General features: G+C 53.0%; 2 protein-coding genes across 2 annotated transcripts; both read right to left on the reverse strand.

Annotated features, from left to right (window-relative positions):
- Positions 1-13,418: 13,418 nt before the first annotated feature.
- Positions 13,419-16,954, reverse strand: FEV (FEV transcription factor, ETS family member). Its single transcript, XM_037522145.1, has 3 exons — positions 16,741-16,954; positions 15,941-16,015; positions 13,419-14,137 (listed from the first exon to the last, which is right to left on the reverse strand). Exons 1-3 carry the CDS (start codon positions 16,790-16,792, stop codon positions 13,419-13,421), a joined length of 846 nt encoding a protein of 281 aa, XP_037378042.1. The 5' UTR covers positions 16,793-16,954.
- A 3,635-nt stretch (positions 16,955-20,589) lies between these two features.
- Positions 20,590-24,189, reverse strand: CRYBA2 (crystallin beta A2). Its single transcript, XM_037522146.1, is given in 9 exon segments — positions 20,590-20,669; positions 20,672-20,743; positions 21,194-21,338; positions 22,619-22,698; positions 22,701-22,756; positions 23,486-23,547; positions 23,549-23,594; positions 23,596-23,732; positions 24,094-24,189. Coding segments are annotated over 9 exon segments (774 nt in total).
- Between the last annotated feature and the right edge of the window lie 1,303 nt (positions 24,190-25,492).

A 25,492-nucleotide genomic window follows, 5' to 3' on the forward strand; every position in this document is an offset into this window, starting at 1 on the left:
AATTCATGTAATGCCTTCCCAGGAGGAAAAGGAGAAACTTCATGGAGTGTCTCAGGAGCTCTACTGCGATTCCACAAAATTTCCTTGCATCAGTCAAATGACAGGCTACCAAATTTGTACTTGAATTTAGATTTCTGGGAAGCTTTGCCATAAATATCAGAAAATTAACAGAAACAACAATATTCAATCTCTATGAAGGCACCGGCTTAGTTCAGTAGCACAACGTTGACAATCAAACCATAACTTTTTGTTTTTCTCATAACTGGAGACTCTTTTTTTTCCTTTCCAACGTCTATGGGCACCATGTATATCAATTCGTCGATCACTGGAGGTCAAGACAGTTAGACACAAGGACATAAAGACATACAACGTATAGACAAAGACATTTTTTTTTTTTTTAGTTATGTCACGTAGAATATGTTATGTAACTGCAGTTTTACTCCATAGGCTCAGAAAAAAAATGTCAAAGTCCAAAAAAAAATGTGGAGTGTTGCTGGCAGAAAAATTTCCGGTTGTCATCCTACAAACCTAAGACTTTGGAAATAGGAAGGAAAAGTTTTATTAATCACAAGAGTTACACGACCTTGTTTATCACATTAGGGTTTTCAGTGTTGAAGACTTTTTGTTAGAAGTCAATCCTGGGGTATCCTGTACAGCAACTGAAAGAATAAAAATAACAGTTAACTTTTAAGCAAAAGGAGTCATTTCTTGTTAGCCACCAAGCAGGCACTCCTTGGGTTTCCTGGAATAGAACCTGAAAAAGCAAAATCAAATTATCAGTAATTAACTTTCAATTAAAAGGAGTCATCTCCTTACTTCTGTTAGCCACTCTGGGACAGAAGCTGAAAGAGCAGATTAAACATCTAAGCACAGATTACACCTCCCCCACACTAGGGAGGGACAACAACAACACAGGTATGAAAACCTGGTACAGTTACATGATGCACCCTAAAGAGCGCTTTCCATAACAGACCTTCCTCAGTAGGAAGCAGAAACTTAGAATCTTGTCTTACACCAGCAATTGAACAAATTCAGGATTCAAAATGGCAAACATGCCCAAAACAAATGTGTAGACAAAATTCACAGCAGCAAATCCTTTCAGACTCAGACAAAATCTTGTTAATTTTTCTGATCCAGACTTTGCAAAAATTCAAGTTATCTCCAAGAATCCATCAAGGCTACCAGCAATTTCCAGTTACTGCTTAAGGCTACTCTTTACTTAACACCCAGGCATACATTTGCTAATTTAAACACCACTGCTCCACAATTGGCTTGCAAAATCCATCAGGCAGAGAGCAGGAAGTAGCCAAAGACAAAGCAACATACCACTGAAGAACCATTATTGCCTTTAGAAATGCTAATGAGACAGTAGAGATTACAAAAAAGAAAGAAAAAAAAAAAGTTCCAAAGTCCTAGCAACAAGAACCTCTGATTTTTACAAGAGCCCGCCAAGTGGCCTCAGACGCCATCTTTGATCTGGCCACATGGTACAATGTACTGCCTAATCTTTTGAGTAAAACTGGCACAGAAAAAATTTCCACAAATTAAAACCTCTTAGCAAGTCACTACAAACAAATTAGACACAGACACACAGATCTTCACAAAACCCAAGCCAGTTTTTCAACAGCAAATCGACATATGAAACAAACACACTGGAGAAACCAAAAATCACAATTGCGCTTATGGTAGCCAGTGCCATAGGGAAGCCCAATTTCCCCATGGGGCTGACTAACCACGGATGGCTGTCCTAAATCACGTTGGACGCCAAATCTGCTATAGGACAGGGAGAGGGGCAGCCCAAACCCCGCAAACCTGCCTATTCTAAATGGGTTCTGCCATCCGCCGCATCAACACAAAACATAGGAGACTTTAATGGGAAGGAACTTTAATTAGGAAACAATACAGGTAAGGCAAAGAATCTAGTTTCTAAATGAAGCACCCAAAGTTACCCATCCCCTTGTGGGTAAAAGTCCATCCAAATGGGACTGGCCCAGAGCAAGGCCCCAAAGCCTGCCACAAGTCTAAAGCATCTTCCAGTGGGGACCCACAGAAAAGGGCCAGAAACAACCAGACAAGCCCAGAAGGAAAGGAGCAAAATCAACATCAAGATAAAAGCTGCCATTGTCCCCTCCCCATGGGTCTCACCCACATGTGTCACCCAGTCCACGACCAAAAGACAAGCGCAGTTTCTTCACGTGTCTCTAGGCTCCATGCGCCTCCTCCAGGTCTCCTTCTGGCTCCATCCTGCTTCCTTCCTCAGTCTCTTCTGCAGCTTCTCCTCTTCCTGCTCAGCTCCACCCTCCCTTGGGTGGGGCAGGGAACCTCCCCCTTTCCTGGGGACCACCCTGTTGCAAGTTACCCACGAGGGGATGGGTAACTTTGGGTGCTTCATTTAGAAACTAGATTCTTTGCCTTACCTGTATTGTTTCCTAATTAAAGTTCCTTCCCATTAAAGTCTCATATGTTTTGTGTTGATGCGGCGGATGGAAGAACCCATTTAGAATAGGCAGGTTTGCGGGGCTTGGGCTACCCCTCTCCCTGTCCTATAACACTTCCAGGGTTTCTTTCTACTTGGAGATACTGCCTACTATTTACTTCCCATCTTTAAGACTTCCCCCATTTCCTTTCACCCTTCAGTTATAGTCTCCTATGATTGATATTTAGCTTCAAGCCCATAAATTGTAAACTTAAATCTCTCTGTGTGCATTTTTATATGACGAACTAAAGGAAGGAGAGGTGATGATAAACCATATAAATGGGGAAAGAGATATATCTTTACATTACAACCTGTCTACGTTTTACTCCTTTTAAAAGAGCATTTACATGGGGCAGAAGTGATGACTTAGGCAGAGGGAGGCTCAAAATTAAGATGCTCTGATTTCAAGGAACTGGCGTCCAACTTGCCAAATATTCCCTTGGACTCCTCTTGAGAAATCCCTGCCATGAAAACTGCTGTGCCTGTTAGGCCCTGACTCACAAAGGATCATTGCCCCCTTTGTGATAAAGCCAAGGAAGTGCTGAAGGTGGGGTTTTTTGTTTTGTTTTTTTTTTTAATTAGAAATCGCAGTTCCAGAAAATTCTGCTTGGTATGAAATTTGGCATGATGATGCTATCTCAAAGCTTGAAAAAATCTCCAGAAATTTCAGCAGAAAAGTTCTGGAGGCTTAGTGTCTCCACATTTTCTGCCCTTTCTGCCCAAGAGACATCTTCCTAAGGAAATGACCCTTCCCTTTGTCACTTCCAGCAGCCCTAAGAATGTTCTGAATTCAGTGGTGCTAAGTAAATGTTGACATTCCTCTTTCAAATGATGGAAGAGGAGGGCAAGTAATTTACATATTTCCCCAGAAAAACAGAATATTGTCTGAAAAAGAAGAGTAGTGAGGAAGAGCTTGCCATACTGGATGTAAAATGTATTCTAGAGCTATGGTAGTTAAAATATCTGACACTAACACAGGGCTAGACACATCAATGCAACAGAATACATAATCCAAAGCTAAACTCAGGCATATGTGAGATTTAATATGTAATAAAGGCACCATTTCAAATCCATCAGGAAAAAATGGATTAGGTAGTAAGTTATTTCAGTACAACTAGGTAGTAATTTATATGAAGGAAAAAAAAATGTCATTCTCTATACTCCAAAGTGATTTTAAAAGTTAAGGAAAAAAGAAATCATGACAACCTTAGAAAAGGGGACAATTTTAAGGTGTTAAGAATTTGGTGGGCCTCGGGGCCTCCCTGGTGGTGCAAGGGTTAAGTCTCAGTAATATGAAGCTATCTGCAGCCACTGCAGTATGAGTTTAATCCCTAGCCAGGCAGGTGACCCACATGAGGACTCATCAGAGTCCTCAGGCCTTAGCCCCTAAGCCACCAGCAGGCCCACAAAACTCTTTTATTTAATTTAATTTTATTTTTAAGATTTTTAAAAATTTTATTTGTGCATACAAGAGCTGGAGTACAGGCCCGAGGTGCAGGGGGCGGGTGAAGGTGAAGGGACTCAACAGAGACAGAGTGGGGAGCAGGATAGGTAGATTGAAATACACTGCTTAGGGGAGCAGGGGGTGTGACAGGAGAGGTGTGCTGTGCCATGTGAGTCACCTCCTTAGCAGGGCATCGAACCTGTGCTTCAGTGGCTGCGGACAGCTTCACAGTGCTACAACTAAACCCCTTGCACCACCAGGGAAACCCCAGAAAAATACACTATTAATAAGTGACTTCTGGGAAGGAAATAGGACAGATGTTGTGTAGGGGACTTTCACCTTATATGTGAAGTTAAATTTTTTTACAATAAAAATGTATTCACACATTGCCTGCATAATGAAAAACCTAATTCACATATGACAGTAGCCAAATATTAAATAAAAACACTTGAAGAAAATATGAGTATTGGGTTGGGTTGAGAATATCTTTTCAGAGAGAGGCCTGAAAAAGATTCATTCATCTGACGCCATTTAAGCTTTTGAATGTAAGAGAAATTAAGAAAAAGAATGAGCACAAATAAGATTGAAAAGACAAGTGAGAAAAAGAGAACATATTTGTAGTGCAATATATTTTCCATGGCAAAATTGTTAAAACTATGAAGAGGTAGCTCACATACACAGAACTGTGAATAATTAGTAAACACATAAAAAGATACCTAACTTCAGGGGCCTCCCTGGTGACATAGGCAGTTTTCTTGCCCGCTGCTCCCCTCAGCAGTGTATTTCGTCAGTCTGCCTGTTCTGTTCCCGGCTCTTTCTCTGGTGAATCCTCTCACCCTCCTGCACATCTGGCCTGTACCCCAGTTCTTGTATAAATAAAATAAATCTTTAAAAAATAGATACCTAACTCACTATTGACCAAAGAAATACAAGTCACAATCATAACTGGCTATTGCATGTCTTATGCGGATAATGATTATAAAAATGGAAACTCCCAATTTCAGTAAAAACATGAGGCAACATGCCCTTTCTCACACTTTGTAAGTATGCGGCATGTCAGCTCAGTGCTTTGGGAGAACCACTTGGCTATACATCACAGTGTGAAAGGCAGCATGGTTTTTGACTCAGCTACCACATTTTAAGAAATGTGCCCTCATGGGACTCCCTGGTGGCGCAAGGTGTTAAGATGCAGCCTGTGAAGCTGTCAGTGGCTACAGCAGCAAGAGTTCGATCCCCGATCTGGCCATGGAGATAGCCACATGGCACAGCAGACCTCTCCTGTCTCCCCTGTTGCTCCCCTCAGAAGTGTATTTCAGTCAGTCTGCCTGTTCTGTTCCCCATTCTGTCTCTGGTAAATCCTCTCACCTCCCCACACCTCTGCCTGTACCCCAGTTCTTATATGCATAAATAAATAAATCTTAAAAAAATAGAAAAGAAATATGCCCTCAGGAGACAAGTGGGAAAGACCTGACATATGGCGCTCACCACAGCACTGTTTATGATCATACAGTACAGAATACAACCTGCATAAACAACAGCAGGAGATTAAGTAAACTGTGACAAGTCATTTTATTGAAATATTACAGACCATGAAATGGATGCAGGGATCTACATTTACTGACATAAAAAATAACCATAATAATGTAAAATAGCAGGTTAAAATGTTAAAATATGTCCCATTTGCATAAGAGGGAGAGAGACTTGATAGAGCTGTCTGCTTCCTGTCCTTCACATCTCAACTTGTAGCCATCTCTTCTGAGGAATTCATCTGAGCCTGCCCCACAGCGCCCTTAGCCACTTACAATTTCTTCATAGCATTTGTTCCACTGGATCCTTTTCTTGTTACTTCTTTATTTTGTATCTTCTCAGTAAGAGGCTACGGTGTTCACTGCTAGACCCCCCAGCACCTGCCATAGTGCTGTGTATGCAGTAGGCGGTCACTAGATACACATGGAATGCGTGTATGTGTGGATGCAAGAAACTTTTAGAGTGTTTACTAAAATGTGAATGTGGTGGGATTTAAAATAATCAGTTTGACTCTTCTTAGTAATTTTCTGAGTTGTCTAGGTGGCTACAAGAGGGGGGATGCAGGGAAGGAAGAAGGAAGGAGAGGGAGAAAATGAGGCTGAGTAGCTGGAAAAGGAGGACTGTACGTCTACAGTCCTGCCCAACTCCACCAGACATCTCCAGAGTGTCTTCACTCCCTCCCCCTTCAAAAGTGGTTTCCAAATCCCTAGGCTTTAAGAATGTTTCTTGCTGGACAAGGGAGTTTAGATGCCTCTGGAGGCCAGCCAGCATGTGTGTGTACGCACACACAGATCATAGATCCACCTGTGTCCACACACTCACAGCGTCCATCCAAGAGCATTTAGAGAGCACTTCTCTATCATTTGCATAATGGCCATTAACTTGCTCATGTCCTTTACTTAAGTAAGGAGAACTAGCATGGAACCTGATATGTTCCCCCTCCATAAATGTTTTAAAAATTAACCAAAAAAGCAACCATTTCCATGTTTGTCTTGGGTTGCCAATAAGAGTACAACTAAATACATAAGACACAAGTGTGGCAACTAACTCCTCCTAAATGTTTGACATTTTTCTTTTCAAATGTTCTTGTTTGGGGCCTCCCTGGTGGCGTAGGGGTTAAGCATCAGCACTATGAAGCAAACCATAACTGCTACTGGGATGGACTTCAATCCCGGCCAGGGAGTTACCCACATGGTGCAGCAGACCTCTCCTGTTTCGCCTGCTGCTTCCCTCAGCAGTGTACTTCGGTCATTCTGCCTGTTCTGCTTCCCACTCTGTCTCTGGTGGATCCTTTTACCAACCCCCACCCTGCACCTCTGGCTTACACCCAGTTCTATGGAAAAATAAACAAAATCTTCAAAAAAAACCCCACAGAGCTGGCATTTGCCTCTCTTTTTGGCATTGTCGGGGCTCTGGCAAGCATCAGGCAGGATGTTCATGCAACATTACGGCAGCACGGAAGATGGCAGAAAGAGGACTTCCAGCTGAATTTCTTGGATTTTCTAGGTAAGTGGTCATATTGTCTATAAACAAGGACATTTTAATATTGTCCTTTGAAATATTTGCATGGAGCACATATCTTATTGCATTGACTAGGACCTCTAATAGAATGTTCGGTGGCAGCAATGATGACAGGGTTGGGAGAGATAAACACATCCTTCCTTTGCTCCTGACTTATGGGATGCTCATATTTCACCAACTGCTTTTTCATTTGTCTTTCAAAATCGAATGTTCTGTTTTATGTATATTGCTATGTGATAAATCACCTCAAATCATTTCTTTTTGGAAACTAAAAAAAAAACTTTAATCAAATTAATTATTCAAATCGCCTGTCTTGTGTGGACTACTAACTGAGCCATGTTGGCCTCCACAGCTCTGGGCATGTGCAATTTGAGGATAGAAGGTTGGGGGGGCGCTGCTGAAAGTGCCCCTGAGACTCGTTTCTTCTCCTGATATTTATTTATTTATTTAAATATTTATTTATTTATGCATATAATAACTGGGGTATAGGCCAGATGCATGGGGAGGGTGAGAGGATTCACCAGAGACAGAGTGGGGAGCAGAACAGACAGACTGAAATACACTGCGGAGGGGAGCAGCGGGCGAGACAGGAGAGGTCTGCTGCGCTATGTGGGTTTCTCTCTGGCCAGCTGGGGTTCGAACTCGTGCTGCAGAGGCCGCGGAGGCTGGCTGCGGATTGCTTCATAGTGCAGTGCTTAACTTGTGCCACCAGGCAGTGTGATGTGATATACAGAACAAAAGACGAGAACGAAGTTGGAGTCCCTACTCTCCCATTTACTAAGACAGCTACTCCATCTCTGGGTGTCGGTTTTCTCATCTATCCGATGGAAACAAGGGTCTTGGATCTGTTGTGTCTCTCAAACGGCTGTGATGAGAAAGACCATATGACTGAGGCTGGGGTAACAACCACAGCATTATTAGTAAATCCCGCCAGAGGGGTCCGCGAAGTGAAACAGAGTCTGTGGGCTGCTCTGACCAGCTCTGACCAGCTCTGCTGGCCCCTGTGGCAGTGGAGGCTGCGAGGCCTAAACCTCCCGGGAGCCCAGTGACCTGGGCGACATGTGTTTACTCCTTGCTGCCAGGCCTCAGCCCCAGTGGGGCCCAGCGCCTCTCTCCAGAATGCCAGCCAGGGGACTTGTTTTAGTTACTGGCGTAGAGATACTGTGCCAGGCCGACCGCGCACAGCAGCGTTCTTCATTTTAAGCCTTTGAGCCAGCAGCCTAGACCCCTCTTGGGACAATGCTTTCCAGGGATTCCCCTCCCCAGACTGGCTGGGGCCAGCAGAAAGGAAAGCTGAGCAGCCTCCACAACTCACCTACTCTGTGCCCAGTGTGGGGAGAGGTCATCTGAGGACACTAGGCCTGAAGACCCTCCAAACTACTTGTGAGGATGTGGAGTCATGTGCACACATGAGTGTCAGTGCCTGTACTAACTCCCACGCCACAGCGGTGGTGGAAAATTCCTGAGGTCTGTGGCAAACCGGGGCCCTGTGATAGGCTCACTAGGGGACCTTGAGACTTTCCCTCCTCATGTGTCCTCTGTCATACAGGAAGGATAACCACCCTGCTGTTAAAGAGGCCGTTGAAAGTCGCAGGTAAATCTATGTCTATCGATGTGCTTTGCAGGCTGTCCAGCACAGCACACAGCACACACATAAAGCAGTCTGGACCTGGCCTGGCCCTCGGTGTGTGGTCACGAGTGTCCCCTAGAAGCTGTCTTTCTGCCAAGGTGTGTCAAAGGCAGGAAACCAAGAGGAGAGGGCCGGGAGATTAAGAAGGTGATCCTAGGAAAGGAGGCTGTGACCCAAATGTTACCATCAGACCGTCTCTGAATTTCCTATTTCCCCACCTGGTGTCACCCCAGATCCATCCAGGCTGCGAGATTACAAAAAAAGGACTGCACTGCCTGGAGCCTCCCTGACAACCTCCTGCTGTGTTGCTAAGCAACTTGGCCTCTTCCAGGAAAAGGAACCACACGCTCAGGGTCTGGCCTTCCAGTCTCCTTTAGCTTTATCCTTCTTCCCCATCTCAAGAGAGGAGCTTCTCTGACTCGTGGAAGACAGTTGGGGTGCAGAGGTAGAGAATTATACTGGTGAGAAATGGTTTGCGTTTGCACCAGGTCTCTGACGTGAGTTTGTCAATGCCGGGGGAAGGACGCTTAGGGAGCAGCCCTCAGTGCTGGGATTCATATAAATGTCACCCCTGTGTAGGGCCACCCTCGTGGTGCAAGGGGTTGGGCACAGCACTGTGAAGCTATCCATAGCCTCTGCAGCACGAGTTTGATCCCCCGCCAGCCAGGGAGGTGACCCACATAGCGCAGCAGACCTCTCCTGTCTTGCCCGCTGCTCCCCTCAGCAGTGTATTTCAGTCAATCTGCCTGTTCTGTTCCTCAGTCTGTCTCTGGTGGATCCTCTCATCCCCTGCACCTCTGGCCTGTACCCCAGTTCTTGTATGAATAAATAAATCTTTAAAAAAATGTAACCCCTTTGTGGGCCTCCCTGGCGGCACAAGGATAGCCTATGAAGTTATCCACAGCCACTAAAGCACGAGTTTGATCCCTGGCCAGGGAGGAGACCCATATGGTGCAGCAGACCTCTCCTGACTTGCCCGCTGCTCCCCTCAGCAGTGTATTTCAATTTGCCTGTTCTGTTCCCCACTCTTCTCTGGTGAATTCTCTCATGCCCCACACCTCTGGCCTGTACCCCTGCTCTTGTATGCATAAATAAATAAATCTTTTAAAAATGTAACCCCTTTGTGCCTCAGTTTCCTCATATATAAAATGGGAGAAAATCATAATGTCTACTTCAGAGGATCGTTGGCAAGATTGAGCGTGATTTGGGTGGCATCGCTAATGGTAATATAAATTGCTGTAACAAGAAAACCTCCAAATACCATTCAATAGTCCAGTGCACACTGGTGGGTGCCTTCTCTCCATGTGAGGGTGTAAGTTACAGTAACCTTTCGTATGCAGCTCTGCCTTTGCTTTGGAATCAGTGCCTCTCTGGATTCAAGAACAGAAAGGGAACAGCATGGAGGAGGCACATCCTCTTCTAAATGCTTTGGCTTGGAGACAACACAGGTTATTGTTTCCATCCACACTTTGCTGACAAAAAAACAAGTCAGAAAGCCCTATGGAGATGCCAGGAGAGCTGGAAAAGCAGCTTCTGGTGGCAGCTACAGAGTTTACCAAACCCCTTCCCGATGGCAGCTGTGCTATAAGAAATGAGAAGCATGCAGCCTAGGGGGAGAGGGGCCATGTCTACCACTTTGAGAAAAATCATATATAGGATAATAGTGGGGTATTACTGAGTGTGAGAAGTATGTTAAGTACGATTGTTAATATTATTTTTATTTCATTCCCACAATAACCATAGGAAGTAAGCATTACTATTATCCACATTTTAGAGGAGAAAACTAGGCCCCCAATGATGTGCTATTCCCAAAGTCACACATTTGGTAATTATCTGAGATCCTATAATTCTAAATTCAGCACCTTCTCTTGTTAATACATAGCGGCCTGAGTATGGGAGGCTGGCCAGTCAGCAGGGTTGTTCTTGGCAAAGTTGAACAGGTGGGCCCAGAACTGGCCTGGAAAAGTAGGTGTGATCATTCTAGTTCCTTCCCAGGGTACATAGGAGGCATCTGAATGGGGCTAGAGAGTAAAGAGGCAAAGCTTGCTCTAGGGGCTGTTTTTGTTTGTCTAATAGTAGAAAACACTGTTGTATGTACCAAGATACTTATTTTTTAAAAGAATTATTTATTTCGGCATACAAGAACTGGGGTACAGGCCAGAGGTGGGGGTAGTGAGAGGATTCATCAGAGACAGAGTGGGGAACAGAACAGGCAGGTTGCCTGAAATACACTGCTGAGGGGAGCAGCAGGCGAGACAGAGGAGAGGTCTGCTGCACCATGTGTGTAGCTCCCTGGCCAGGGATCAAACTTGTGCTATAGTGGCTGAGGATTGCTTCATAATGTTATCTATGCTTAACCCCTTGTGCCACCAGGGAGGCCACTGTCATTTCATTTAAAGATCTAAGGAAGGGCCTCCCTGGTGGCACAAGGGGTTAAGACGCAACTTATGAAGCCGTCCGCAGCCTCTGCAGCATGAGTTTGATCACCCTGGCTGGCCAGGGAGCTACCCACACGGCACAGCAGACCTCTCCTGACTCGCCCCCTGCTCCCCCCAGCAGTGTACTTTGGTCAATCTGTCTGTTCTGTTCCCCATTCTGTCTCTGGTGAATCCTCTCACCCCCCACACCTCTGGCCTGTACCCCAGCTCTTCTAGGCATAAATAAATAAATCTTAAAAAAAATAAAGATCTAACGATAGGGCATCACAATCTTTGCCAGGAAATTTCACCTGTTATGTTCAGTCTGTAGTAGTTAGCTGCCTAGATCTTTCTGAATCCTGATTCTGTCTCTCCAGGGCATTCCTTTGGCCTCCCAGCTTCCTGCCCCTTTCATAGATACCCTTTACTTCTCCTTCCCAGTCCCTGAGATCTTCACTGGATTGGACTCCTCTCCTGACTCCCCTGCTCGGTGGAATACATGGGCCTCGCCCTGGAATGCATGGGACTCAAGGTCTATGGGGCATAATGGCTTGCAGCGCGCTTGTGTCAGAAGGTTACGTGACTGAAGCACAGGGGAAAGGCAGGAGATTATAATGGGACTATGGGTGATTTCCCCATACACTTTTTATCCCGCTAATATTTAATGGAGGCCTTATAGGTGTGTTTTCCAAATGTTCTCTACTGAGTGTGCATTAGATGAAAAAAGAAAAAAAATAAAGTGAAACCCAAATGAAAAGGAATAAAGACTCTTCCCTGTTGGGGCCTGGATAAACTCCTCAGCACTCCTTGGGAAGGGGCAGTCAGGCTCCGCAGTCACATTTCTGTCCTGCTTTCCACCTGCACCTCCCCACAGTGCGCAGGGCAGTCTCCACGGCGCATTCTCCCACCAACAAGGGAAGAGGCTTTGGTGCAGGAAGAACCCCTTTCCCCCCAAGACTTATGGGGGGAGAACGCGCCTGAGGCGTGCCTGGGTGTGCAGCTCTCATTTCCGCTACCACTTCAGGCACCTTCTCTTCCCTCCCCCTCGACACGTGTCGTTTCCGCGTCAGGGAACTTGCTTGAGGCCGTCTGGGCCAGCGGTTTCGCGGGAGGCTTGGGGAGCGCATAGGATGACACGACGGGACCCCCACGGGCACAGCATGCGGAACAGGTGGGAACCCACAGGGCCCAGCCTGAGAAGCACCTACTTGGCCCAGTTCCCCGAGTCCCCGAAGCCAGGCCAGATGCAAGGCCGGGCTTATTGCTTTCACCCGTCCTCTGAAGGCCAAAGCAAGCCTGCAAGCTTCCGTCCATGCACTCCTGCAGTGCCCCGCCGCCGTGCGCGTCGTGGGTGTGAAGCCCGGCCCGGGCTGGCCTCCTCCCGCCAGCAGAGGGCGCGCGCCACCCGCAGAAGGAGGGGCCGCCCCGAGCCCGGACGGGGAGCTCCGGCCCCAGGCGCCACGGGAGGGGCCCGGGTGGGGTGTGGGGGGGCTGGGAGGGTTCCCTCTTTTGAAAATCTTAATAACGTGGGGGCGGGGCAGTTGGTGAGTGTGGCGAGAGAACAGCAGAGCGAAGCTGGGATGCGCGGGAGGGAGGTGGGTGGGGGAGGCGCAGAAGAGGGTGCGGGAGCGCGGAGCGGAGACGGGTGGGGTGGGTGAGCGGCCCGGGTGCGACGGGGGAGGGGGAGGCAGGTGCGGGCCACGGGGGCGCGGGGGGAGCTGTGGGCGGAAGGCGCCGCGCGATTGGGCGCCCGGGGGCTGCAGCTGGGCCTCTCCCTCGGGGCTGAGCCCGCCCCCCCGGGGCCTCCCGACTCCGCTCGGGTGCGAGCCCCCAGCGCCCTCCTCTCTCCGCGCTTCCTTGGCAGCCTCTCTGCTCCGGCCCGAGCCGGGCAACTCCCTCGCCCCCTCCGCCCCCCACCAAAGGTTCTAGAGCAGCAAAGAACCCAAAGAGGAGGCAGCGGGAATTTGGCAGCTTTAATGGCTCTGAAAGGACGTGAATATACACCAGGCCGTGCTGCGAGGGGCTGGGGTGGGAGGGAGGCTGTGGGCGAAGCGCGTCGAGGCCGGAGGGCAGAGGCCCTGGGCGCGCCCGCGGGGCTCCCGGGGGCGCAGCTGTGCGGTGTGCGGCGCCAGCGCGCTGGGCGGGGCACCCGCGAGGGAGACCGAGAGTGAGAAAAGATCTGGAATTCGAAAGACAGGGGCAGAGAGCGCGGGCGGCGGCCTGCGGGAGCCAGGCCCGCGCACAGGTGGCCGGGCGGGGAGACAGGGCGGGCCGGGCATCTGGGGTCTGGAAGAAAATGGAGATTCAAGGACGCGGGGCTGGGAAGGGAGGCCACTCACCCTCCCCCGCGGCTGAGGGGGACGAGGCAGGCCAAAGTCGGGGTTCCTGGAAGATTGAGGGGACTTATGACCCTCCCCCCCGGGCTGGGCGCCGCGGGGGAGCAGAATCCGAGGTCAAAGAACCGGTGGGGGCGGCTCGGCCCGCTCTCCGGACGCGCGCAGGCCGGGGCCGGGTTCCGTCTGGGGTCGGGGCCGCCCGTCTAGTGGTAGTGACCCCCAAGTGCGAGGCGGCGGCCACGGCGCCGAAAGGCCCGGGCGGGGGCTGCAAGCCGGGGCTGGGGTACAGCGCAGCGGTGGCGGCCGCCGTGGCGGCGGGGCCCGGGCCGGGCCAGTAGGAGAAGCCGGCGGGCGCGACGCCCGCCGAGGCGGCCATGAGGTTGAGCTTGGAGAGGCCGGGGAAGGGCAGCGGGGCCAGGCCGGCGGGCAGCTTGTAGAGCGCGCCGTCCTGGGCGGCTGCCGCGGCGGCCGCGGCCGCGGCGGCGTGGGCGTGCGCGGGGGGCGGCTGGCAGGCCTGCGCCAGGCCCTGGAAGTCGAAGCGGTAGGCGTAGCGCTTGCCGTGCACCTTGCTCATGATGTTCTTGTCGTAGTAGTAGCGCAGCGCGCGGCTGAGCTTGTCGTAGTTCATGTTGGGCTTGCTCTTGCGCTCGCCCCAGCGCCGCGCCACCTCGTCGGGGTCGGTGAGCTTGAACTCGCCGTGGCCGCCCTCCCACGCGATGCAGCCGGCGTTGGCGCGGTCGGCCAGCAGCTCCAGCAGGAACTGCCACAGCTGGATCTGCCCGCTGCCTGTGGGAGGGAGGGCGGTCAGCCAGGGCGGGGAGGCTGGGGGTGGGGGAGAGGGGAGGCAGGAGACGGAGCCGGTGTCCAAGAGGGAAAAGGCTGGTCCAGCCGCGCAGCTGGGCACCGCTGGGGCGGCGGGCCAGGGAGGAGTCGGTGGGCAGAGCAGCCCCTGGCCTTTACCGCGCTTTGCCCAATGCAAAGACCTTCCCGCTTAGGACGGCTTGGCTCCTCCGCTGCCGGGCTTTGTGAGAATGGGGGAGGGAGGCGCCCTTATTCAGACAACCTGCACCACAACTGCACTGACTGCCCAGCCCAGGTGGCTGGACTGCCCCTTCCCAGCTGGACCACATCCAGAAGGTCCAGGGGAAGGCAGGCGTGCACAGCAAGACCACCTGCCCACTGGGAAGACACAGCCCCAAAGGCGTACAGGTGCACCAGCCCCACCTGAGATGGAGCAGAGGTGGTGGCTGGCACACAGGATGGGAAGGGAAGCCCGAGGCCCTGTGAGTGAGAGGAGGGGCAAGCCCTGTGTTCCCTACCCACCTCTGCCTGGCGATTTGGAGCGCTGAGCCGGCTCTACACCAGTTCTGCCTTTTTTTTTTTTCCCCCCTTCGGAACAGACGGGTTTCCTGGAGCGAGAAGGTGTCCTGTTTCCTAGGGGCTTGGTGCACGGCTCTGAGAATGGAGGTGCGCCCTGGAAACCGCTGTGCCTGGTTCCCTGCCTCCCCACTTCTTTGGTCTGACTACCAGTTCTTTGCCCCTCCTGATTTAGGGATTGCTGGAAGCAAAAGATTTTTCCCAGAATGTGCAGGTGCTGAAAGTGGGACCCCTCCACCTCAGAACACCTTCTCCCCCATCTTGAAGCGTCAGATGTTGAGAAAAATCTTGATACAATTATTTCCACAACTCTTTTAGAATAAGATGGATTTTCTTTAAAGACATCTGAGTATTGCTTCAAACCTAGTGAAGCTTTCTCCCTTTTTCAACTACTCAGAACCAGACACAGCCCTCCACTCTAATTTCACCCCCAACTCCACACCAGTCCAGCAAGGCACTGTCCGGCTCCAAGTGAGGAAGATCGAATTTTAGGGTCAGAAGCAAGGGACAGTTTGGATGAAAAATGTGCAGTGGCACTTATGGCTGGGCGACCTCAGTGGCTTGGAAATCTGTTCCTGTTTGACTTTGTATTTCCTTTTGGATAAAGCAATCACCGACTTTGTATTTTGTGGTTTCTGTAACTTGGTGAGGTCTAGGATACCAACGGGATCATGGGCTGTGGGGAGGTTTTGCCTGGAAAGCCAGCTAGGATTCAGTCAACAGGGCAGTGCCTAGAATAATTTACCCACCTGCGGTGCAGCGGTGGAGAGCCTGGAAGCAACTGCACTGACCCAGCAGACTTGGGAGGGGGGTCAGTGAGGGACTAGCGGGGCAGGGCACTGGCCCTGGTGCTAGTGATGACCCAGACAGGAGTGGCCAGGGTGTAATTTTCCTGTCCACATACTGGGCAGTGCTGCGGCCTCTCACTCCTGCTGCCAGGGTCTCAGCCCGGAGCCCACAGCATGAGCACTATTTGCAGTCCCTAGGGACCAGGGTCTAGGAGCCTCTCCATCTGGCCTGTCCTGCAAGTCCAGCCCCAGGACTTGGAAAATGCAGGAAGCAACACCAAGCAAAATTTACCCCCAGTTTCCCACACAATCATGCCCTGGACCCTCTATCCGAGAGATGGTTGTCACCTGTCCTTCTGGACGGGTCCCTCAGACCCTATCCATTGTCCTTGGCTCCACCCGTCCGCTGCGCTGGCCAGCTCACCTTTCTGTACCGCGGGACTCAGCGGCCCCCAACCAGGGCTCTTCCCTTCCTTGAAGAGACCGTCTCCGACGGGATCTGCAGCAGCAGGAGAAAACAGTCAGGCGGCCCGGGCAGGAGGTCGTGGGCTTGACGCGAGGGGCCCCGGGACAAGGCTCGAGGCGGGTGGGAGTGCCTGGGTTCCCGGGCGTGAGACTGGGGCCCCGAATCGCGGCTCCTCCTCCTGGAGCCTAAGCCCGGAGCGCGCGGCGCAGAGCCCCTCCAGAACGCCCGAGTCAGGAAACGCGTCCAGGAAAAAGGAAATCCGCTTTCCGAACGGGCCGGCGGGAGCCTTATAAAGCCGAGCGAGTTTTGCGCCAGCCGAGCCGGATCGTGCGGAGCCCGTCGGAGAGCAGAGGCCGGCGCCGCGAGGGCTGGGGCCGTAGCCACACTCGGCGCACCGAGGTGAGGAGCCACGAGGGCGCCGGGCGACGCCCGCGGACCCGGCCTCCCGGCACGGCCCGCGCACCGCGCCGCCCGCCGACCACGGAGCCTGCGCCGGGGCTCGCCGCCCCTGAGCCTGCGCCCGGCCCCCGGGTCCCCAGCCTGCTCACTTCGAGTCCCCTGGACCCCACACTAACATCTCAGAGCTCTGCATCTGCCTTTGAGGTTCCCTAGTGCCCCGACTGCTCAGTGCTCCCAACAATTCGAGTCTCTGGGCCGCGCCCCCCTTCCCTTGGGCCCCTGCACCCCCTTCCCAAGCCTGAGCCCTGACTGCCCGCCCCGGGCCCGGGTGCCTCCAGCTCCCGGCTGGTCCCCGGTACCTGGCAGGTACATGTTGATCAGCAGGGGCTGGGAGGCGCCGCTCTGTCTCATCGCCGCCGGGGACTGGGCGGCGGGGGTGGGGGACGAGAAAGGGGGGCGCGTCAGGCTTTGCGCTCCGGGGCACCGATCCCCGCCCGAGGCGACCGCGGGTGGCAGGGAGAAGACGCGCCGGGTCCGGCAGGCCTGGCGGGAGGGGGCAGCCTGGGTGTGGTGGGGGGGGGGCGCGAGCGGGGGGTGTCCTGGAGCTGCGCTCCCAGCTACGGGCTGCCGGGAACCCTCCGGCCCCCGCGCGGGCAGGGGCCGCAATTTCCGTTTTAATTACAGCACCGCCGCCTCGGCCCCGGCCCGGCCCCCGCCCCTCTTATCGCCCCATCGCAATAAAGTCTAACGCGCCGTGTGGCAGCCAAGCGCACCCGGCAGCCCCCCGCGCCCCGCCGCCGTGGAGACGCGCGGGGGATGGGCTGGGCCCCCGCTGGGGTCGGGTCGGGTCGGGAGAGCGTGACTTTTCCGCCTCCCCGGCTCTCGGCGAACGGCGACGGGGCGGGCGCCGGGCCCCACCGCGGGCCCCGGGGCCACAGCGCCCCCCCTTTCCGCACTCGCCCGCCCCCCTCGCTGCTTCTCTCTCCTCCCCCTCCCCCCGCGCTCCCCATCCCCAGCCCGGGTGCCCGTCTCCAGGCTGCGTTATCTGCATCTTCACTTTTAAATTTCCGCTTCCCTCCCTCTCGCCTGTCGCTGCGCGCCCGGCCCGGCAGCCGTTGCTCCCTTTATCTCCGCGCGGCGCCCCCCTTCTCCCGCTTCCTCCTCGCCCGCTCCCCGCGGCCCTGGAGACCCGGCCTCCTTCCCCGCCCCCCTGGCCCTGGCCGGGGCCCTGCGGTTCCCGGGATCCCGGGCCCCGGGGGCAGCGCCGGGGCCTCTCCCCGGCCACTTCCACAGAGCCTCCCCCTCTCGCGAGGCCCCGTCCCCCGGCCCCCATCTCCCCGGTCTTCTGTCCCCGTCTCCTTTCTCTCCCGGTCCGCGCTCGGGGTTGCTGTCTTGCCGGGGCTGGCTGCCCCCCTCCCGGCCCGGCGCACCCTCCATCTCACAGCCCCTCCCATCCCGGTTACCCCAAACCCGGCTGCTGTGAGGCCCCGGGGCACCTTTGCTTAAACCCCGCCGAGACACTGTCTTGTTACACAATGGATGCGGTTTCCTGGGTGGCTTAGGGTCTCTGGGTACTGGGGTGGGGGGGCTTTCTGGCTCTGCAGAGGCCAGAGAAAGCAGGATGCTGGCTGAGGACGGGGTTCTGGGTCAAGAACCCACTTTCCATAACCATGCAGCGCCCAGTGGCTACAGTCAGAATTGGGCATCTCAAAGCCTGTCTCACTGCTTGAGCCCAGGGGTTGAGGAGGCCTGGGCTATGGGGCAGCGGATGGGAGGCCACATTCTCCGCAGGATCCCTGCTCCGGGGCCCTGGCAGAGGACGCTGGGGAATCTGACTACGGGGCTCGGCTGCGGCAGGGGACCCTGTTTGTTTCTCCTTCTGTAACTGAGTGTTCCTTCCTCCTTGCTGGGGAGGGGGGTGCAAAAGTCTGAAGGACTCTAGGAGGAGGGCTGAGTCCTGACTCTAGGAGGAGACCCCAGGAACCCAGAGAACCCTATTCTCCCTAGGGGGAGCGGGGAGGTCCTTTACAAGTTGCGGTAGGAGATGCCCCAGCGCTGCCCCTGAGGCCTGGGATCCCGGGAAAGGCAGGTGTGGGGTCAAAGATGAGAGGTTCATCTCTTCATCTGTAAAATGGGGTTACACGCCATATAGAACGATGAGGCTCCTATGACCTATGCTGGGTCCTCGGACAAGCCTCTGTACATGCAGCTGTCATTCCTATTTCCCACGGGACACTTAGGGGTCAGTGATCAGCCAGAAAGGCCAGGAGCCCATAAGGTTCAGGGCTCTGCTAAGATCTGAGGCTTTTAGCTTCAACTCAGTTCAGCTTCCACTTCACAGTATGACTTGGGGTCAGGAACTCTGACTTCATCACCAAGTGAGTGACCTCATCAGGGCTTCTTCCTCTCAAAACGCCAGTTTCTTCTTTGGTGGAATGGATGAAGTGTGGAAGGTGCTAGGACGGTCAAATGCAACAGGGACCATAAACCTTAGAACCCAGCCAGGTAAGAGCAGAATTCACACCTTACCTGGAGCTCTGGTCCTTGGTCTCCTGTGCAAAGCCGGGGTCCATGGGGAGGGGGTGGCAAGGGAGGACCTTACATTGGCTGGCCCAGTGCTTTTCCATAACATCACAAGCATGTTTAGGAGGTTCTCATTGAATCCTCTCAATAACTCTGTGAGAAAGATAAGGAAGGAGAGCCTCCCTGGTGGCACAAGGGGTTAAGACGCGGCACTCTGGAGCTATCCACAGCCACTGCAGCACGAGTTCGATTCCCAGCCAGGGAGATACTCACAGGGTGCAGCAGACCTCTCCTGACTCACCTGCTGCTCCCCTCAGCAGTGTATTTCAGTAGATCTGCCTATTCTGCTCTCCACTCTGTCTCTGGTGAATCCTCTCACCTGCCCCCCCCCACACACCTCTGGCCTGCACCCCAGTTCTTGTATGCCTAAATAAATAAATCTTAAAAAAAGATAAGGAAGGAATCAGTCACCCCAGTTTATAGGCAGGAGACTTGAGACACTCAGGAATGCCATGCACCTGGATCCCAGGGATTTTCTCAAGGAAGCAGGTGCCTGATTTTGCACAATTGGGCCCCTGGGGACTGCCCAGCTCCATGCCTGACTGTTCAGCATTGCCTGCCTGCTTTCCTGGGCTGGGGGGGGCAGTGATCAGGACCACTGTTCCCCATCCATAGATCCAAAAGGGCTTGAAAATACAAGCATCCCTAAGGGGTAGGATGAGGGGAGTCCCAAGGAGACCCTGTCTAAGGAAGATTGGGGGCATCATTACCTGGCCCACAGAGGGAACTGAAGAGAAATGATACTGGTGCCAGGGGCTCTGATGGCTGCTACCACACTCCTCCCTGCCATGCCACCCTAGAACCCAGCTCACTGTGGGCGGTGGCTGAAGGGTGGCCACTCCACCTCATCAGGCCTTGAGGAGGGAGGAGGGAGGAAGAAGGAAGCTGAGAAGAGGAGAGTGAAATGTTTGTAAACGCGGAGCTCAATACCAGGTAAAGGATTTTTATTATTCAAAGGGTGGGGTAGGGCATTGGACTCAGAGAGGCAGTCTCCCCCTTACAGGCCTGGGGAGGCATGGGAATTGCTCCACCCACTCCCTTCTTCTTCTGTAAGGCAGGCCCTGGGCTGGATAGGGAGCCCGGGTGAAGACAAAAACTAGAAATGCCCTGGGGGTGGGAGAGGAGTCAACAGAGCTCTTGCAAGAGTTAAAAAGATCTTGCCCTGCATGGTGGTACCTGGTTGTGTGTGTGTGTGTGTGTGTGTGTGTGTGTGTGTGTGCACGCGCGCGCATGCGCGTTTCTAGGCTGAAATTCAGCTATGAGCCAGGGCGCATATGGGGGTGAGCATTCCAATCAGAGGATGGCAAAGCTGCCCTTGGTACCCTTATCCTGAGCTGCTGGCTTTTACCAAGGACAGGGAATGAATGTACTGGTAGTACCGAGCAGGATCCCCAGGAGGTTGTTTTCTTTTTTTGTTTTTTGTTTTTTTTACCAGGAGTTTTTTTCTCAACCCCATCAGGCTAGCGTCAGACACCCTAAGCAAGTTTCTATTCTGCAGTAAGGTCCTAGAGCTTGAGGGATGGGTCAAGTTGGCAGGGAGGGATCATCTGAAAGATAAGAAAGGGGATCATAAAGCAAGACACTGAGAAGAAGGTAGAGGGACAGGCAAGTTCAAGGGACATTTATTAGCATCTCCAGGGGAGGTGCTGGTGCTGCAGGGTGTAGTGCTGACTATTGTGGGCCTGTGTGCCAAATCTACTGTACAGAACTCCCTACAGTGCTGGTCCTGCTCCAGTACATACTGGTAGCCCTGGTAGCCTGGGTACTGATAGGCCACCCCCCCCAGGCCAACGAGGGTACAGGGATGGTAAGTAGACTCTGCCCTCACCCTCACCTATGTCCTCCACTAGTGACTGTCCTCTTGCTCAGACCCCAACCCCCAACTCCAAAACCATTCTTCAGGTTTCTGTACTTGGATCTCTCCCTGCCTGCTCATTGCTCCTGGTCTTCCTGTCACCTTCCTAGCCTCCTCATTTCCTATTCCCACCCTCCACTGCCTCCCCATTCATGCTTTCAGTCTCCCTCTCTATCCCATATTGTCCCCCTCACTAATTTTCTCCCATTACCTGCACCCAGTCTCCTTCCCAGTCTGTCTCCATCACCTCACTTCCCCTTTCTCCAGGGGGCTGTCTCTCATCACCATGGCTCTTGGCCATGGTCCCTACTCTCCTCCCTGGTCTCCAATGCCTTCCTGCTCTTTTCATTTCCTCTGTTCTTACCCCAGGAATCACGTGCTAGAGCTGACTTTTAGGGAACCCACATCCTTGTGGGTCCAGCACATGGAGGACAGGGATGGGTAGTCATCACTGAGTTCAGACTTGCAACCCCGGAAGTTGTCCTCCTCAAACAGTGTCACATGACTGTCATTGTGGTTCTGAGGCACAGGAATGTGGAAGTGGACAGGTGAGCCCTCTAAAGAGGTGTTGATGGGAACATTGTCAGCTCCACTCCCCCCTGCCCACTGCCCAACACAAGCTGTGCAGACAATTAGGTTCCATAAGAACTCTTAGCGTTAAAAATTCAGCTCCCCAACTCCCTAAGCAGTCTGGGAAAATGGGATGCTCAGGGTCCCCAGTATGGTTCCTTTTATGGATTTGGGTTGAAGTGATGAAATTGGGAATTGTGGGGGAAGTTATCCCAGAGACCATTCCAGGTCAGGCTAGAAGGCCTCTTTTTAAAAAATTTTATTTTTATATTCCCCATACAATTGCAACCCCCTTATTTTGACCCCAATCCCTCCTTTCCCTGCCCCCACCCCCCATAGTGTGTCTCTGGTTCATAGTTGTTTGTTGAGGCTAGAAGGCCTCTTGCAACATGGTCCTATTTTGCAGGAGGAAAACCAGAGGTCCTGGGATGAACATGGTCCATTGATTAAGACAGTTTTCCTAAGTGTTCCGCTGACTTTCCACTTCCCTGCCCAGCACAAGGGCACAGCCTCCTATGGGTCCAGATAAATGGTGCTGGATGGCAGGATCAGAACCCACAGGTCAGAACATCAGAGTTGGTTTGGTCTTGACTTCCACAATCCCAGGCTCTTTCCCTTGCAGGACTCCTTGGCCTCCGGGCATGGAGATTCTGGGCTGAGTCAGCACCTGCTCTCTGCCTTCCACCTACAGCCCCAGGCCTCACCAGTGCAGCACATAAGTTGGCGAAATGGGAAGTCAGATCTTCCCCTCCAGTGCATTTGATTCATTACAGAGCCTTCCTCTCTTCCCATGCATGCATATAGAGACTGTCTTCTCAGCCTTGATCCCTGGATTGAGGTCTAGGCTCTTCTTCATGTTAACTATTGTGACCCAGGGGGGCGGGGGGCGATTTGCCCCTCTGAATCCCATTTCCACACATATGTATGGGGCCAACAGTAGTCACCCCGTGCTGTGTCATGACAGAGGCACTAACACGAATGAGGAACTAGTGGGTGTTCGAGACTGGTGAGGTCCTGGTGCTGTCCGTGGTGCTGATTTCAGCACTTGTCTTATACTCTGAAGCCCCTCTGGTTCTGAACAACAATGACATTACCATCCATTTAGGAGTTGTGTTTACCACACACACCCCACACAGTGGTTGGATGATCTTCCTGGGGAGCCATTATGGGGCCGGGGCATGGAGCTAGGAACTAGGGAGTGGGGTGGGCAGAGGAGGGATTATGATCACTGCACAAAGCACTGGCCAGTAGGAGAGCAGCTGACCACTGTGGTGGCTGCTACTGCCACTCCAAGCATGCCAGTGAGTATCGTTCCCTTCTCCTGGATGAACTACTGTCCCTGGAAATTGGGATACTTAAAAGTGTCCTAACCAGAGAAGGGTAAGGGGACTAAGGGACATCTGCCCCAGCTTGCCTCTCTCCTCCTCCCTTTGCTTACAATGATCAAAAAGAATCGTTTTATTCCCCTCCAACCCCAAGTCCTTCCCCATGTACCTGTCACATGACAGTTCAGCCCCTCTAGAGGCTAAAGATCCTAAATCAGTCTGAGCGCCCAAGCTTTCAGTTCAGGGGCGCAGGTTGGTAGGATTTTTCCAGGTTATGAGGATCATCTGACCACACTCTCCTAACTTAAGGGTTTAGGGACCTGCAGAGGTAAGTATAGGAGGCCCCCAGGCTGTGGCAGAAGCCCCAAATATCCCAGAGGCTTCCACTCTCCCCAGCACCTTCTGCTCCAGGAGACCAGGTGGAACAAGCAGCGGGGATTTGTTTCTGGTGTTAAACGAAGCACAAAACCATCTAACTCTCTACAGAGAAAAACTTCAGAGAGAATATAACTATATTGGGAACCCCTTTGGGGTTCAGATTGGCCCCACGAAGCCAGTGTTCTTTCTCTCCTTTATCCCTTCAGCTCACACATGATACATTCCTACGATCTGCCTTGCAGTAGTTGAGGAGTTCTGAGAGGTCAAGGATTTTCCCATGTTGGTGGGTTTCTCTCGGGGGTTGCAGTCTGGGGAACCGAGGGCTGGGAGCTGAAGTTGGGCCAGGACAGCGCTCTGCCTCCCAACTCAGTCCATGTGCAGCCAGCGATCGCTCACGCGCCGTTTTCCACCTTGGCTGAGCGCACCCTGCGCAGACCTCCGCGCTCCCTGATGTTCCATGTTCGCGCAGTCGCTCCGCAGTGGGCATCCATGGCCCTGGAAGCGCCTCTTCCCAGAGAGCGAGGCAGGCGGGGGCTTAGCCCGTCGCGGGAGCACAGCTCGTGCCGCTGCCGGCAAAAAGAAAGGTACCAAACGCTCGGTGCCTCGTGAACCCCTCTTTGGCCGAGGCCCGCCCCACCCGCTGAGGGGATGGGGGACCTAGGGGCTGGACCCGGGCTGCTGGAGGCTCTCCCTCCCTCCCGCCTCCTCTAAATGAAACCCGCCCCAGCTGTGAGTGTGTAGCGGGCTGTGAGCGCCGTCCTGCCGGGAAACCGAGAGGCTGCGGGAGGGCGGCCTGGAGCGGGGGGGGGGGGGGGGGGGTGTGTAGCTGAGTCAGCAGGTCGGCGTCTGTCAGCTCTGGTGTCCCCGTGAGCCGGAGGCCCTTCCCGCAGCCCTCAGGGATTACAGTGGAAACTGCCCAGGTACAGTCGCGCCCCGTCGAGCCGAGGTTGACTGCTGTTTATTTTGTGGGGCGGGGAAGCGCGCAGCCCGGCAAGGCGCACCTGACCCTGGGGCAGAATTCGCCCACCCTGGTCCAGACCCTCGGGGACGAGGTACCGGGACACTCTGGGATCCCCAACTGGGCTAAGACGGCACATTCTTCCCTCGAGGCGCCCAAGTTCTTTCCCGACGTCTAATCTCTTAGGTCGAGACCCTCTTTTGGGTGACACGAGGGCGGAGGAAGAGAATGCTCTCCGCCAGCGACTTTCCTCGCGCCCCTCGGCCCTTTTTCCCCTGGAAGACCGATCTGTCGCGGCCCCTTTCCTCTCAAATGGGAGTCGCCCGACCAGGCGCTGCGCCCCGGGAGTCTCCAGCGAGGAGGGGCCGACAGCGCGCCGTGGACAGCACCTGCCGCAAGGCGGCGCAGGGACCGTGAAAGGCGGCAGGTTGGATTTTGTCAAGTGCTTCGAAATAACAGCAACTAGGGGAGCAGCTCCCGGTAATGAAAAGGTAGACGTTTCAGCCTTAGGCGGGAGTGAGCTACGACTCCGTCAGCCGCCAGACAAAGCCCCAAGGGCAGCACACTCAGTCCGACGTCTGCCTGGGAGTTAGCAGCAGATTGCTGAGGGCCTGGTTCAGGCCAACTGCTCTTCTCAGAACTTTTAGGTTCATGATCTCAGCTAACTCTCGCAACGACCCGGTGAGGTAGGCACGATTACTCTCCTGCGTTTGGTAGATGAACAGAGGCCCACAAAAATTCCAGACCGTGGTCGAAGAGGCGCCACAGCTGAGAAATGGCCTAGTAGAAATGTGAACCTGAGCTTTTCTTTTGACTGAAGATCTTAAGCTCTTGCCCCCAATCTCTGGGCCTGTGCGTGGTGGGAAGGGTGGGAGAGGGAATGGGAAAGTCTTGGGGCTCCAAGGGAAGCTCCAGGGAGGACATATCCCCACAATATGCAGCAGAATTCTCTAACCACCATAGCTGACAAAAATACAGAAGGCTTCTGGCAAAATTATGTTTTCCTTAATAGGGGAGGGAGTCTCCCAGCAGGAGTGGAGGGGTGCTTGAGAAGGAGAGTAACTGCTGCTCTGGTGAGTCAAGTGTGCTTTCTTTATAGACTCAACAATCCAATGAGGTAGTTCGAGTATACAGATGCGGAAACTGAGGTTCAAGGCTCAAGCAGGGCCTTTTACAAATTCACATCACTAAGCAGTGTCAGAGTAAGATTAGGATTTAGACCTTTCGACTCTTTTTTTTTTTAAGGATTTACTTATTTGTTTATGCATACAAGATTTATTTATTTATGCATACAAGAACTGAGGTACAGGCCAGAGGTGCAGGGGGTGAGAGGAATCACCAGAGACAGAGTAGGAGGCAGAACAGGCAGACTGACTGAAATACACTGCTGAGGGGAGCAGCAGGCATGTCAGGAGACATCTGCTGCGCCATTTGGGTAGCTC

The sequence above is a fragment of the Talpa occidentalis genome, unplaced genomic scaffold (assembly GCF_014898055.3).
Source record: "Talpa occidentalis isolate TD23 unplaced genomic scaffold, MPIMG_talOcc4v2.1 talOcc4.3, whole genome shotgun sequence".
Lineage (NCBI taxonomy): Eukaryota > Metazoa > Chordata > Mammalia > Eulipotyphla > Talpidae > Talpa > Talpa occidentalis.